Source organism: Erpetoichthys calabaricus, chromosome 6 (assembly GCF_900747795.2).
Source record: "Erpetoichthys calabaricus chromosome 6, fErpCal1.3, whole genome shotgun sequence".
Classification (NCBI taxonomy): domain Eukaryota; kingdom Metazoa; phylum Chordata; class Cladistia; order Polypteriformes; family Polypteridae; genus Erpetoichthys; species Erpetoichthys calabaricus.
Window position 1 is genome coordinate 35,934,257 of NC_041399.2, and position 15,333 is coordinate 35,949,589.

At 37.2% G+C, this 15,333-nt stretch overlaps 1 protein-coding gene across 15 annotated transcripts in view; it reads left to right on the forward strand.

Annotated features, from left to right (window-relative positions):
* dtna (dystrobrevin, alpha) overlaps nt 1-15,333 on the forward strand; it is a 468,481-nt gene that overhangs the window by 367,752 nt on the left and 85,396 nt on the right. For 8 of the 15 annotated variants that reach the window (XM_051929100.1, XM_051929099.1, XM_051929098.1 and 5 more), the window contains 2 exons: nt 2,562-2,645; nt 12,508-12,600. In XM_051929100.1, coding sequence (XP_051785060.1) covers nt 2,562-2,645; nt 12,508-12,600 — 177 coding nt within the window. The remainder of the gene's footprint in view (nt 1-2,561; nt 2,646-12,507; nt 12,601-15,333) is intronic. The other 7 variants (XM_028803479.2, XM_028803480.2, XM_051929105.1 and 4 more) reach the window with 1 other exon arrangement.

Sequence of the window (15,333 nt, forward strand, 5' to 3'; positions counted from 1 at the left end):
AAACAAACTCATTCATTTTAGAAGTTTAGAATAGAGAAGGCATAATCGAGACCTAATCTAGGTCCTCAGAATACTCAAAGGCTTCAATAAAGAGGGTCTTGCTAAACAGTGAATCACATACTTAAGGGCTCATGGCGAACATACCAAGATGGAAACTAAGAAGCAGTTCTTCACACAAAGGGTCACAAAAATCTTCATCAAATGCAAGGTGTTTCCATTCCACTTTTTATAGAAAGTATGCACAAATGGGGAATATACTGTATTGGGATATTTCCCATTGTTTCCTACATTTTTTAAATAACAATGTAAGATTGCTTAATCAAATCGAAGGATACAGAGTGACTCTGATGGCTCTCCATTCACATTTATTTAAAGCCAAATTAGAACTGCCAGTTAACCTAATATTCAGAACTTTAAAGATGTGTGAAGAAAAGTTAAGCACCTAAAGAAGAAGTAAACCGGACACATGGAGTAAAGGGAAAGTCCACACAGGCAGTGAATGGGCACAGGATTCTAAACCTAAAACACGAATCTGTGAGGCAGCAATGCCAATCACAGCACTTCCTTAGCTGTCCTATTACATTTTGTATGATTTTATGGAATTAAACAATAAATGAAATTAAAATATTAAGTTACTTTAATTTCCATTATAAGAAATGTCTGTATACATCTGTATGTCTATAAAAATGTCTATACGTTAGCAGTCTATTTTGTGTTTTATATTTATAATTAATTTAGATCACTGTTTTCACTTTGGCATTAAAAGATCTTCTTCTGTTGATCAGTGTGAAAAAAGCCAAATTAAATCCACTGTGATTCAATGTTGTATGATAATAAAATGTGAAGACTTCCAAAGTTGTGAATACTTTTTATAGGCACTGTATGTAACACTTCTCATAAGGTGCGCTGTCATGCTTCACATCATCAACTGTTTTTTTTTTTTCTTCAAATCTGACATTATTACTTCCTTACATGTAATACTTTACACTAGATTTCATCTATTAAATGTTTGGCTGACTAGAATGACTTCCATTTCACTTGCTTTAGTTTCTACTCCAGCCCAAACAGTTTGTTAATTTCATTTTTGTAAAAATCATTTATATAAATGAAATATGGCAGTGACCTCAACAAAAATTTTAACACCACCACGCTGGCTCTGTCAGAGTGTGGGTGTGAAACAGGTTAAGTGCCCCCTAATGGCCTTCCCACCACCTCTTCCAGCAGCAACTCAAGCTTTTTCTGGATGGTTTACCATCCAAGTACTAGTCACGCCCAAATATGCTTACTTTCAGGCAGATTACCTGCTCTGAAATGCAGGTGGTATGACTCCATACAGATAGGGCTGGCATTTGAACCCAGGATTTTGGAGCCGGGGACATGGTGGCGCAGTGGTAGCGCTGCTGCCTCGCAGTTAGGAGACCCGGGTTCGCTTCCCGGGTCCTCCTTGCGTGGAGTTTGCATGTTCTCCCCGTGTCTGCGTGGGTTTCCTTCGGGTACTCCGGTTTCCTCCCACAGTCCAAAGACATGCAGGTTAGGTCGATTGGCGATTCTAAATTGGCCCTAGTGTGTGCTTGGTGTGTGGGGGTGTGTGTGTGTCCTGCCGTGGGTTGGCACCCTGCCCGGGATTGGTTCCCTGCCTTGCGCCCTGTGTTGGCTGGGATTGGCTCCAGCAGACCCCCGTGACCCTGTGTTTGGATTCAGCGGGTTGGAAAATGGATAGATGGATTTTGGAGCCTCACGCCCAAATATGCTTACCTTCAGGCAGATTACCTGCTCTAAAGTGCAGGCGATATTATTTTATTTATTTTCCATTGGGCTCAGTGTGAATAGGCAGTCTTTGGTGTGGTGAGGTTCACTGTTCAGTCCATGCTTTGATTTATACTCTCCCTTGTGTATACAAAGTCTTCTGCACTTTTGACCTGAATCTGCATATACTCAGCTCCCAAGTATTATTAAGATAATAAAACATGGTAGACATTAATCATTCTTACTTCTGAAGGGTAATTTTCAGTCATAATCACTGTTCGTATGATGGACATCTTATTCCGCTGCGGATGCATTTGGCTATTTTTCATCAACCTTTCATAGGCAATAATATGGTCTCTTCTAACATTTTCAAATATCCATAAATTATTTTTTTTTCTAGCACTTTACCTCTTAAACAACGTAGCCTTCGTGTTGTTTTGCTTAATGTGTTTCAGGGCAAAGTTTATAAATACAAAGCAGGTTGCCACAGGATTGGCTTCTCTAAAAGAGATTCTATACAGTTGTTTAAATATTAAAAAGTACTGTAGAACCACTTAGGGGAAGTAAGTGGAATTCAGGCCCACTTAAGAGCTACAGTCCTAAAGAGCTGTGAAATTTCTCCATTAAAGCCCAGTAATTGTGACCAGGGTTCTTTCCAGGCAAGTCATTTAAAAAGAAGCAATCTAAAGGACTCTTACAAAGGTCCCATGAAGCAGCACAACTAAGCTTAGTTAATGAGTTCATTTATTACTGGAGTTGAACTTTTTTGGATCATGGGACATGCATTTATTTTTGGATTCCATTCTTTCTTCCAGGCCACCAAGACCTGTAAACAGCCTGAATGACACAATGTTCTCTCATTCGGTGCCCACCTCAGGAAGTCCCTTCACAAATAAAAGGTGAGTGTTAGATTTGCTGCAATGCAGCAGCCCCTTGTGGTAAACCAAATATCTCTCGTCTATATTAGAATGACACACACAAATCAATTTTTTAAACTGAAATGGAGGTAAGAAGAGAAGAAAAGTGAAGTGAATTTACCCTCTGCCAGTATATTTAATATTCCTCATATCTTTGGTATAATTACACTTGACTTGATTGCTTGTTCTTTCATAGGAAGATGCTGAAATATTGATACAATCCCTAAATTATACTGGTTTTTTTTCATCTTTTAGAAATGAAGGGATTACTGAACCAGCTTATTTTCCCAGTACCAGCTATATTTGTTTTAACCTTTTTAGGCCTTATTTTATATTCTGTTTGTGAGAAAATTTGCCAGAGTGAAAGCTGTACTACCTAAGAAAAATTTAATCAAAGATATTTTTTAGTTAGGTTAGCCATGCATTACTAGATTATACATTTTTCTTGCTAGAGTCCATTCAGAGAAGTGTAAAAAGGCATCTAGTTTGGTGCAAAATCTCAGTTGTTTTGAAGTAGGATTACTTTTGACTGTACTTGTATATTAATGCTAGCTTATGGCCGTTACTGTAATGAAGGGAAACACTGACTTGCAGACAGTGGATAATTGCAAGCTAGCAAAGAAATTCACTTTTCCTTTACTTGTAAGCTGCAGCTATTAGGTTCCTATTTTTGAATTCCCTGTTTGTACAAAAATGGTAGATTTTGTTTTCCCAGTGTATATTTTGATTGCTTCATAGGAAATATAAATATAATCAAATGTCACCTAGACTTTGTAATAATTTGACCTGAATGAGAGCTGAAATTGACACCTGCTGTTAAAAATGTTGCTCAAGGAGGAAATATATATATATATAAAATATACATACACACAGTATACAGTATATGTAGGGCCTATAAAAAGTATTCATGGACCTGGAAGTTTTCTGCTTAAATTTTGCAACATTGAATCACTGTGGATTTAATTTGTCTTTTTTAACAAACTGAAAACAGATCTCTGCAAAGTGGTCTAAATTAAAAATACAAATCACAAAACAATTGATCACATAAGTATTGACCCCTTCAATTCAATATTTAGTAGATGCACTTTTGGCAGCCAAGACAGCCTTGAGAGCCTTGAGTCTGTATGTTCAGGTGTCCCTCTTTTTCAACTTTGCACAACCCCACACTGCCATTTCTCCCCATTCTTCTTTACAAAACTGCTCAAGCTCTTTTGGGTTGTATGGTGATCGTGAGTGAACAGCCTTTTTCAAGTCCAGCAAGAAATTCTCAATTGGATTGACATCTGGACTCTAACTTGGCAACTTCAGCACATTAACATTGTTTTTAAGGCATTCCTTTGACTTGAAAAGTCACATATCTACTACATATACATTTTTTTGCAGTCCTTAATGGCATTTTTAATATTCACAAGACTGTATATTTAACAACACTATAGATTTCATTCAAGTTACATAGCATAAAAATTTTGTAAATTCTACTAACACTATAGATACTTAAATTATTAACATAATTGGCTGACCTGTAGGGTCCCAGAGGCAGGCTGAGTCTCCACCCACACTGCTACGTTTTCATTATCCAAGCTAGCGTTTTCATGTCATTCATAAAATATCTCCATCCACACTAATATGAACGAAAATGCATATGATGGAGACTTTCACGTACATTGGGCATTTGCACATCAGTGGAATTGTTCTTGAAGGGATTATAGTGCTGCTAGCCAAGGGATTTAGTGTAATCTGAAATCTATAGCTACCAGTAAATTATTTGCCTTTGCACATATATGCAGCATTCACACTATACAAAAGAAAAAGTGCATGCGGGTAAGAAACACAACAAGTGCCATGCAAGGCAACTCCTTTGTGCCCACTATGCTGGTATATGGTTTTCTTCCATGAAGGAAAACCAACCAAGGAACGAGATATTGCAGTGAGCAGAATCAATCTGGGAAGGGCCACATAACAAGGAAGAACAAATCAGAGTGTGTTTATAGTCTATGCTTTTACCCGCCCACATTACAACGCAGAACTGAAATTTTTAGAAGTATATGGCTCTGGGGAATACTTTCAAATGTCTCCATTTTTGTGGATTAAATATACTGGGGTATTGTAGATAAAAGGCAAAAATGGAGATTTAATGTCTGCATTTTTAAATTTAAATGTAGTAGTGTGGATTGCAGCCTTAAAATCCAAATAGAAACATTTGTGCATTTTGTAAATACATCAGCCCACTCATTTCTGACCTAAAGTTTGTGTAATATCCTGGAATGTATACAGGAGGCCCTTAAATGAAGAGTCAAAGAGAAAATGCCCAGCACTTTCCTCTTCTGTTCAAGCCAGTCTGCCTACATTTCTTTTTCTTGAGTGTAGGCAGGCCCCAAGTTAACTTTTTTTAATGGGCAACGCTTGAAACCATACAAATGTCCCTTCCTTCCACTTCATCACAGGTCATAGATATATTGCTTGTCTTTTGCATTCTAATAGTTGAAACCTCTGACTTGGAGGGCAGATTTTGGGATTCAGCAGAAAGTGAGAGCAAAGTAATTGGATAACAACTGGACACTAAACCCTGTATGACAAGGTGAACTATAGTTATAGCAAAAACACATTTTAAATACAAGTTCAATGCAGATGTATGTGTTTAAACCCAAACTCTCTTACATGTCTAAGAAAAAATGGAAACACATTAAAACAAGCACAGTGACAAGCTAATGCTCAATTCATTTGGGAATAGCAAGCATGAAACATACTCAAGATGTATCTTCAAAAACCTCAAGTGACAATGACTCACTCCTTCCTTCCTGCGCCTTGCCAGCCTCTGAGAAGAATACTGAAAAGATGCGCAGAGAGGCACAGAAGGCAATACCCCACACTACTCACTAAACTTAATTAAACTGCTTGGAACTAGCCAAAGACTGGTTCTGTTAGATTAACACTTATTTATCCGTTGCCTGTGTCAAACTGTAAGAAATAAAAAATAAGTGCTTGATTTTACTATACAAATTGATGGAGCAGTTTTGGGTAATGGTGAACTTACTAAAAGTTTCATTTTTGCTTGAAGTTTTCAGTAGTTGTCAGAATTACTAAAAATTATTTGGTGCCTTTATGTTAAGACCACTTCACTGTTTTCACATTTTGTTATGTTGCATCCTCGTGATAAAATCTGTTAAGTTAATTTTCTCCCTCATCAAGCAACACTCAACAATCCAGAGTAACAAAGCAAAAACAAAGCTTCAGAAATTTGTGCATATTTACAGGCATTAAAAATAAAAAACTGAAATATCACATTGGCAAAAGTATTCAGACCTTTTACTCTATACTTAGTTGAGGGACCTTTGTTAGTGATTCTAGCCAGAAGTCTTCTTGGGTCTGATGCAGCAACTTTTGCACACGTGAATTTGGGGATTTTCTGGCATTCTTCTCTGCAGATCCTCTGAAGCTCTGTCAGGTTAGATGGAGCTCATCAGTTGCAGCTATGTTCAGGTCTTGACTCTGGAATGACCAGTCAAGAACATTCCCAGAGTTGTCCCAAAGGCACTTCTATGATTGCTTTGCATTGAATGTAGGGTCATTGTCCTGTTGGAAGGTGATTCTCCTGCTCAGTTTGAGGTTCAGAGTGCTCTGGGGCAGGTTGTCATTAAGAATATATCTGTACTCCGCTACACTTTCCCCCAACCCTGACTAGTCTCCTAGTCCCTGCTGCTGATAAACAGCTCCCACGGCATGATACTGCCACCACCATGCTTCATTTTTGCAATGGCATTCCCCAAGTAAGGATTAGTGTCTGGTTTCCTCCAAATGTAATGCTTAGAGCTTAGGACAAACAGTTCCATGTTGATTTCATCAGACCACTTTTGTTTCTCATAAATTGAGAGTCCATAAGATGCCTTTTTGCAAACAGCAGTTAGACATTCAAATGTTGTCTGCCACTTCCATAAACCCCAGATAAGTGGAGTTCTGCAGTGGTGGTTGTCATTCTGGGCCTTTCTTAGATTTCCACACAGGTTCTCTAGAGCTCAGCCAGAGTGACCATAGGGTCCTTGATCACCTTACATCTTACTGTGGCCATTTTCCACTGATTGCTCAGTTTAGCCAGGTGGCCAGTTCTAGGTAGAGTCATAGTTGTTTAAAACATACTCAGTTTATGAATTATGGAGACCACTGCGCTCTTGGGAACCTTCAGTGCTGCATGACTTTTTTGTAGCCTTCCTCAGATCTGTGCCTCAATATAATTCTGTCTCTAAGCTCTGCAGGCAATTCTTTCTACCTCAGTTTGGTTTTTGCTCCGATACACATTGTGAAATGTGGAACCTTCTACAGACGTGTGTGCTTTTTCTAATCATGTCCAATCAACATCTCAATGATGATCAATAGAATTGCACCTGAGCTCAATTTCAAATGCCATAGCAAAGTGTCTGAATACTTGTGTCAATGTGATTTTTCAGTTTTTTATTTTTAATAAATTTGCAACAATTCCTAAAGACCTGTTTTCACTTTGCCATTCTGTGATATTAAGTGTTGTTTGATGAGGGAAAAATTAATTTAAATGATTTTAGCATAAGACTGCAACATAACAAAAAGTGAAAGAGTCGGTTAGCCAGTTTGAGTTAATTCAGCTCAGTCTTTGTCCATTCTGGACAGTAAATTGGTGCTTAAAATATCTTGTTAACTGAACCCAAATAATTTAGTTGCACGAACTTCATTTACTTTAAAGTAGGGTATCTATACACAATAAATCAATAATACTTAGACATAAGAGGCAAGTACTGGTGGTGTTTGTGAAGGGGTCACAAATTTAATTACATCATTAGAAACAATGCAGTAGCTGCTTCTATGGAATGCTGTGTCAGCCGGAATGTTTAATGCAAAATTTCTCTTCTCCTAATCAATGATTATAGTTGCTCTGTTCACATTTATTCTGCATGTTTATACTAATGTAGCCAAAGTGAATGCTAAAGCATGGATATTATACACTCTGTTTACATTTAGTGTCAACATAACAATAAATTTATTGTTGAAGCTTACAGATACTTGTGGATCACCAAGATATTAGCAGGTGAAAGTGAAATTTAAGTGCATTGTAAAAAAGTTCTGTACAACTGTTTTTGTGTAAACAGCACCTGGCATTTTGGACTGATATTCATCAAGATACTGATAACATTTTATCCTCTGAAGAAAAACAACTCAGAATTTAAGATCTCATTGCGCACGTTGGCTTCTGGGGTTTCATTTTTTATATGCTACATGAGATCGCCTCTAATGAGTTGAGGAATTGGCAACTATCAGTTAAAATCAAGATTTTTCAATTATTACGTCACCTCAAGGTCTATTCTGGGAATACTCTACTTGCTAGGCTCCAGAGAAGCGGATTCCGAGCTTAAATATAAATGCTTGTGTTCAATTGCAGTCTCAGAGACTTCCTATGTTAACTTTGCTTATTGTACCTGTGTTCACATTGATTTCTTTCAGATAGTCCCGTTTCCTTCTAAAAGCCAAAGATGTCAATGTTCAGTTGATAGGAGACTTTAAATTGAGCCTCTTTTTGTGAGCACTCGGAGCTAGGATTCTGGCCTCCCACAACTTTAAATAATCAGGTTTCAATAATGAATGATGTGTGTGTGTGTGTGTGTGTGTGTGTGCTGGTTGTAAGCTGGATTTTTGCATAATTAGTGAATCACACCCTTGAGGCCAACCACCTAGTGGTCACTAAGGAAAAGTGCATATTTTTTCACACACATGGTTGTGGGAATGTCTATTGACTACCAAGTCTAATAGTTTAAGTCTTACACACTCATCAAGATAAGCTTAACTTTTGTGCAGTTGTTCCTGCATTTCTAGCCAAAGTAAACCTACTGTATATTGGTTTTCCTGGTGATGTACACACATTTTCCTCCCACGCCCCCAGAGATATGTGTGTTAGGTTCAATGGCAATTGTCAATTGTGACCAAGCATGTGTAAGGGGCCTTATGATGGACTGGCGTTCCACCCAAAGCTGAACTTGTATTGCCAGAATTGTCATCTCTGAATTGGTTTAAGTAGGTTTGATAAGGAGATTAGGTAGGATTGCAATCCCACTGCTCCGCTATGTAAACTGCTTGATCCAGATTAGGATCATAGGAGATGGAGTCTGTAACCACAGGGTTCTAATGTTTCTCTTAATAATTATAGAGCTGTCATTTTGTTTAATGACTCCTTGTTTAATACATACACAACTCAAGAATTTGGCTCCAAATGGTTATGTGGCTTTATTTTTTGCCATATTTTAGTTTCTTTACTGGTTGAAGGAAACCTCAGTTTCCTCATCCATTAGGTTTTATGTGCACTTAACTTTGATTAATGGTTAAGAAAATCATTTAATTCTGCAAGTACACTGTTTTATTTTATAGATATTAGAAAATTTATATTCCATCAAGATTGGTTATTTGCCTCATACCTCATACTTCTGGGATTAGGCAACTCTTTAATGTTTAAAGCAAATTCATTAAATATACAAATGAGCAGAAAGTTACTAAATTCCATTATACATTCTGTTATGTATGAACTAGAGTAGTTTTATTTTGATGTCTTTTGGCCTTTCATTTTTGTTTCAGCTTTTTTGAAGAGCTATTTTTTGCTCACCTGACAAAGAACAAATGTCAAAATGTTTACTTTACACTTACACATTGCTGCCTTTTCTTCAGGAGTATAGAAATAAGCAACAACAAAATTTTTAGACCCATTTAATTCACATTGGTTAAGTTAGGTTAGGTAGACCCAGAAGGAAACTTGTTTGGTGCAGGAAAGTACTAAACATAACGTTGATGTCACATTACACAACTTTTTGTCATTGGGTATGTCAGATTTACAGATTTCAGTCTCTACGATGTCAAATTACATGACTGAAAATTACATCCCATGTTGCATTTAAAAACTGAGCGCCAATCTTCTAGCGCAGTCGTGCTCGTACCTTCTTCTAATTGCAAACATTGTGCTGCCTGACGGAACAGTTGCGCTATACTGTACAATGGGATAACAGCTGCAGTGATTTCAGCAGCACTCTCTTCCCTTTTTTCCATTTTATTATGGTATTTAAAATATGATAATTCAGACAGATGATCTTTTCTCCTGCTTGTGAGGTCTGAAGCTACCATGGTGCTGCCTGTCAAAGTCAGTGCTGTACCGGTGCTGTGTTAAGGGTTATTCGTTGTGGTGTGTTCAGCCAAAGTCTCTGCCCTTTCTTCTATTCTGTTTTAGAACATAAAACATGAGACATCAGAAAGATGAGCTTCTCTTCTATTTGTGAGGTTCAAAACACACATGTTCTTTATTCACTGTTGCTACATTCTATGTATTGTACTTCCGTATGAGCATTTGTTGGCCCTCAGATTTCCTGCATACACAGCCTGCCCCACTGACTAATGAGAAAATCAAACCTGTTTTGATTTTGTCTTTGTCAGTCACAGTCATTAGACTACCTCCAACTGGCTAAGATTATGTAAAATAAAGGCAGCGACTGGAAATCACTGGAGACGTTGTCTAATGTGACATGAGCTTAAGGCATTATTGCACAGATCCAAGAAAGTAAGCTGAGACACAACAACTGACAAATAGTGTTATCATAAGTACTGTACACACTTTCAAGATTACTACAAAGAAGAATAACTACCTTTAACTATACTCAAAGTAAAATTTAGAATACTGCAGCATCCCTACAAGTCACAGAACTAAAAATGTTTATAGTTCTATAAATAAAAATGTTCTTACATCTGTTGCTCTTTAGCCTTGGGAACCTAAATCTGCAGCCTGATGGCAACAACAGAAATTTAGAAGAATGGCCATTGGTCTGACAGAATTGAGTTATCCTTCTTTCTAACTTGTTTGTAATAACAGGTCAGTGACAGAGGTCTACTTCAAACCAACACTGCTAATTTTTACAATGCTTTTAAGATAGTTGTTATTCATAATAAAACCAAATGTAACCGCAAACTCAAAAAAGACTTACGGTTTAGTCCTCTTTAAAAGAATTGTTTCCTAAGGAAGAATAGCTGTGTTGTCTTACAGATTTGTTTTCTGTTAAGATCAAAGTTTACCCAGTTATAAATGATCGTCCATAAATATTTGCTCCACCATGTTCAATGTCTCCTCCATAATTATTGTTGAGAAAGTGGAAGGAGGGGACCCCCTGAAGAAATACAGCCATATCCTTGATCTTAGAGATATTTAGCTGTAAAAAGAAACGATCACACCATTGAACAAACTAATCAACACCTGGTCCATGGCTGTCCACTTTATCTTGTAGAAGACTTCATTCAAGTTTACTTGTGCTTCTATAACCTGATTATTCACTGAAATCTGATATGTAAATCCTAATTCTGAATAGAGAAATTGTGCTATTTGCCTCTAAGAAGCCTGACTAACAGAGGTAGATTTTTATGTGAATAACCAGAATATGTGGCCATGAAAACCTTTAATCGGGTTATTGTTAAGGATTTTGTAATCTGTACACGTCCACTGCGTTCTATTTGCTTCACATATGTTTTCAGCAGCCGTAGGTAAAAAGAGTCCAGAAAATTTCCAGAGACAAATAATCAGGCCATCGCTTTATACCTTCACCTTGCTGAAATAATCTGTCTGGGTTAGCTGAATGTACAGTGCTAAACTCAGCAACATGATCTCGAGAGCAGTATTGTAACGTGTTAAAAGTAACGTGCATTGTGTAGTCCAATTCCTTTTTAAAGCAAGGGCCTTGCTTAAGGGCCCAACAGAGCAGAGTCCCTATTGGCATTTACGGGATTCGAACCAGCAACCTTCCGATTGCCAGTGCAGATCCCTAGTCTCAGAGCCACCACTCCGCCTTAAGGTGAGAAGCAGATGTATCAGTGCCTTTGCAGGGCTCAGTTGTACAGCCAAGTAGATTACTAGTGGCAAATGATGACGTTTAACTCCTTTTTTTTTTTGTGCAGATTAATGATGTCTGGGCATTTTGCACATGTAAACGCCGATTACTAACAAATCATGCTTCTGGGTTAATTGGGTTGTTCACCTAAACACAATTATGTCTGTGCATGTAAACACACTGAATGACAGGATCATCCACAAATTTCAGAATATGTCTGTCCCTGTGTGGACTACTTCAGTCATTTACATATAAAGCAAACAAAAGAAGCGACAGACAGCAACCTTGAAATGATTCCACAGATAAGTGAAGACAATGAGAGGAAAAGCCACTAAGACTCCCACTTTGTGTTGTGTTAACTAAAAAGTGCAGAATCTACCCCATCAAGTTAGGATACAAACAAAATTCATCAGTTTGTTAACTACAATATGGGAATGGATTGTATTAAAAGAGGAGGGAGCCTCTATTGTATACCCCACTTAAACACACACACGCACATATACCTACCGCTACTTGTACAGTTAAGGCAAGCAGTAGACTGTAATTCTTAAGTGCCAAAGTCTGAGCAAGAATCATTATTGGAATGTCAGCTTCCTCCTTGCTGCCATTCTAGACAAGTGTAGTCTTTTCTTAGTAAATACTCCAATAGTTAGGCTAGAACCTCGCCACCTAGGGTTTCATTTCTATATAAAATGTGTTATATATAATATATACTGTGACATATTGAGTTACCTAAAATTTCACTGTATGATTCACCTCATTAGTACACCATTCATGGTGACTCACACATTAAAATTTTGCAAATTTTTCAGTTGTAAGGATTAAAAAAACAAGTGTTTTTCTTGTAACAAGTACAGTACTTTATGGAAAACATCAGTTTTTATCACGGATTGTATAATGTATGTTATGCATGTCTGAAGGTTTATTTTATGGTGCTGCATAACAATGGCTTTGATGCTTGACTTGTTTAGGTCAGAGGCACATCCACCTAATCCGGTGGTCATGGATGATGATGAGCATGCTCTAATAAACCTGTATGTAAGTCAGCTGAACTGCACACAACGGTCAGTATGGGAATAAAAATAGTAAAAGGAAACCGCTAATATAGATCAGTAGTTGGCATACTAAACCTTTCTCTGCCTAGCTCAAAAACTGCTGTGTCACAAACTAATTTTAAGCACTTTCTGCTAATTGTTTAGATTGTTAGCGCATCCTCATACTTGAACTTGCTCTCTGTTACTGTAAGTCACATTGTGGAATGTAGATATAATATAAATCACTTAGAACCATGATCAACAAAATCAATCAATGGCCAAATTGTATTCATCATTTTTTTATTTCTGGTTGATTTGAGTCTAAAACACCTTAAGCTTTCTGAAGCTTTCCTCCTTTAACTATTTTTCCACTGTAGATATCTGAAATTATTAATTATTCTTCTCCCCTCTTTGTATTCTTGTGTATGTTTACATAAACATTTACTTGTTTAGATTACCTTTTTATTTGAAGCACATTAAGACAGTTACCTAAGTGTTACACCATGGACACTGTCATTCTAATTCTATGCAAGCTTGCGTCCAAAAGATATTCGGTAGTGTTTCACAAAGCACAAATGGCATGTCTACAAAAACAACATTATACTCAGAAGAGCACAGGTGGCAATTCCTGTATGCATACACCCATTATTGGTTCTTCGCATATTAAGATCTCTTTGTTACTTCTTTGTACAATATTAAATCAAAAGTAAAGGCAATCTGAAAATGATGTAGTAGCCCATATGGATAAAACCTGACACAAAGCCACATATTTGTGATGGTTTATGGGTAGTTCAAACACACACAATGCAGCACTCTGAAAGTAGTCTAGTTGAAGCCAAACTCAAATAAACGTGGACGTTCCACAGCGGGATTGCATTATTGTTGAATAATGTGCCATAGTGAAATTTTTTTTGGGCAGAAGGCGTGAAACCTGCTAAAATTCACTAAAAAATGTTGGCTTGTACAGTTCAGTAAGCTGTTTGGATTCCCATCTTATACAAACGTTTTGGTACCCCACAGAATCATGCATTTTGGCACATGCAGATCCATGGCTGATATCATATCCAAATGTGCAGTAAAAGTGGACAACGTAATCCGTTTGTCTTCTCTGATGAAGGCACCACTTTAAACTTTTCTGTTACCCATTCATAAACTTTTCGTTGAGTCATACTGCTTTCACTTCCTTACTAAGCCAATACCTTTCAGTGAATTTTAGCAAATTTCACTCTCCCTGGACAAAGAAACCTTGCTACAGTCCATTGTTCAGTGGAGGTGCAATCCTGCAGTGGAGCATTCATGCATATTGTTTTGACCTTCAACTAGACTAACAGTCGAGCTCTGATCTGTGTGTGTTCAAATTACCCGTAAACCATAGTGAACATGTTGTATTGCATTAGCTTCCATCCGTTGCAGTTACAACGCAATTTTCAAATTGCCTTTGCTTTTTGATTTTCCCTCGTAGTTAATGTCTGATGTTAAAAAGACACAAATGTAAATCACATTTAATTAGAGATGATATTTATATGGTAAATAATTTTTATAAATCCCGAACTTGGTAGCCAACAACATGCTGTAATTTTCAAATCATTCTGTTTACAAAAACCTAAGAAAATAATCCATTCAAACTGAAGTGTTTTGCATGTAGCTTTGTAGCTTAAAATGATAAAAAATATTTATTTCTTATGGAAAGGCCGCTAGTCTAAAAAACAGAGCCTAATCTGACAGGCTAAGGGAACTTAACTTCTCTAGTATTGAACACTGTTGTGAACTGATGCTGTGTCCAGTGCTACCTGGTGGGGCTGGTGCTGTACGTGGAGTTAACAGGTACAGTGACTTCAGATGCAGTCTCTGCAATTTTTTTCTTTTTTTCTTCTTCATTCTATCGTGGTATGTAAAACACAACACATCAGACAGATCAGCTTGTCTTCTGTTTGTCAGATCCAAAACACCCACATTCTTTATTCCTCATTGCTGCATTCTAAGCATCTTTCTCTGTAGGTTTTGGCTCTCATGCACAAACAGCACGCCCATGCCCAAACCTGTTTGAATTTGAGTCACAGACTAGTTGAAGTGAATCGCTGGGCAAGCCAAATTATGCAATTGAATTCATGCCAGGGCACCACTAACTGCCTCTGACTAACTAAGAGTTTGTAAATGAAGGCTGCCACTGAAAGTCATTGGAAAAGTCGTCAAATGTGACATGGCCTTAAGATGGAAAGAAAAACTGTTACATGGGTTTTGTGTGCAGCTTTATCATTATTTATTACACTTTTTTGTTTAAAAGGTATCTTTGTCAAAAGTTTATTATTAAAATCAACATGAAGATGGCACAAAGTTAAAAGACAATTATGAAGAACAAACTTAGGTTTAGTACACTTGATTCAATTGCAATCAACTTTGGAAAGAGCAACAAATGTTTTTTCTTTTTTCATTCTTATATGATAAATTTACAAAGTGGTTAGATGTGCACTGGTCAGTTCCCTAAGACCTGAATTCAGCGAAGTAAACCAAAGAGCAAAGTAAACTGGAGGCCACTTAACAAGACTGCCTTGTCGTCACGTGTCACACAGTGTGCAAATCACTTGACTAAAATTATGAAGCATCACACCAGCAAAATGGTGGCAACCATGAGAAAATGAGAAAAGAAAAGAATAAATGAAAATAGCACAGAAGAAAATATGATTTCTCAAACTCTGACAGTGCTGCAGATAATTGCATGACTAGATGAGAAGCTAGCAATAAATAAGCAAAAATCTCACTTGA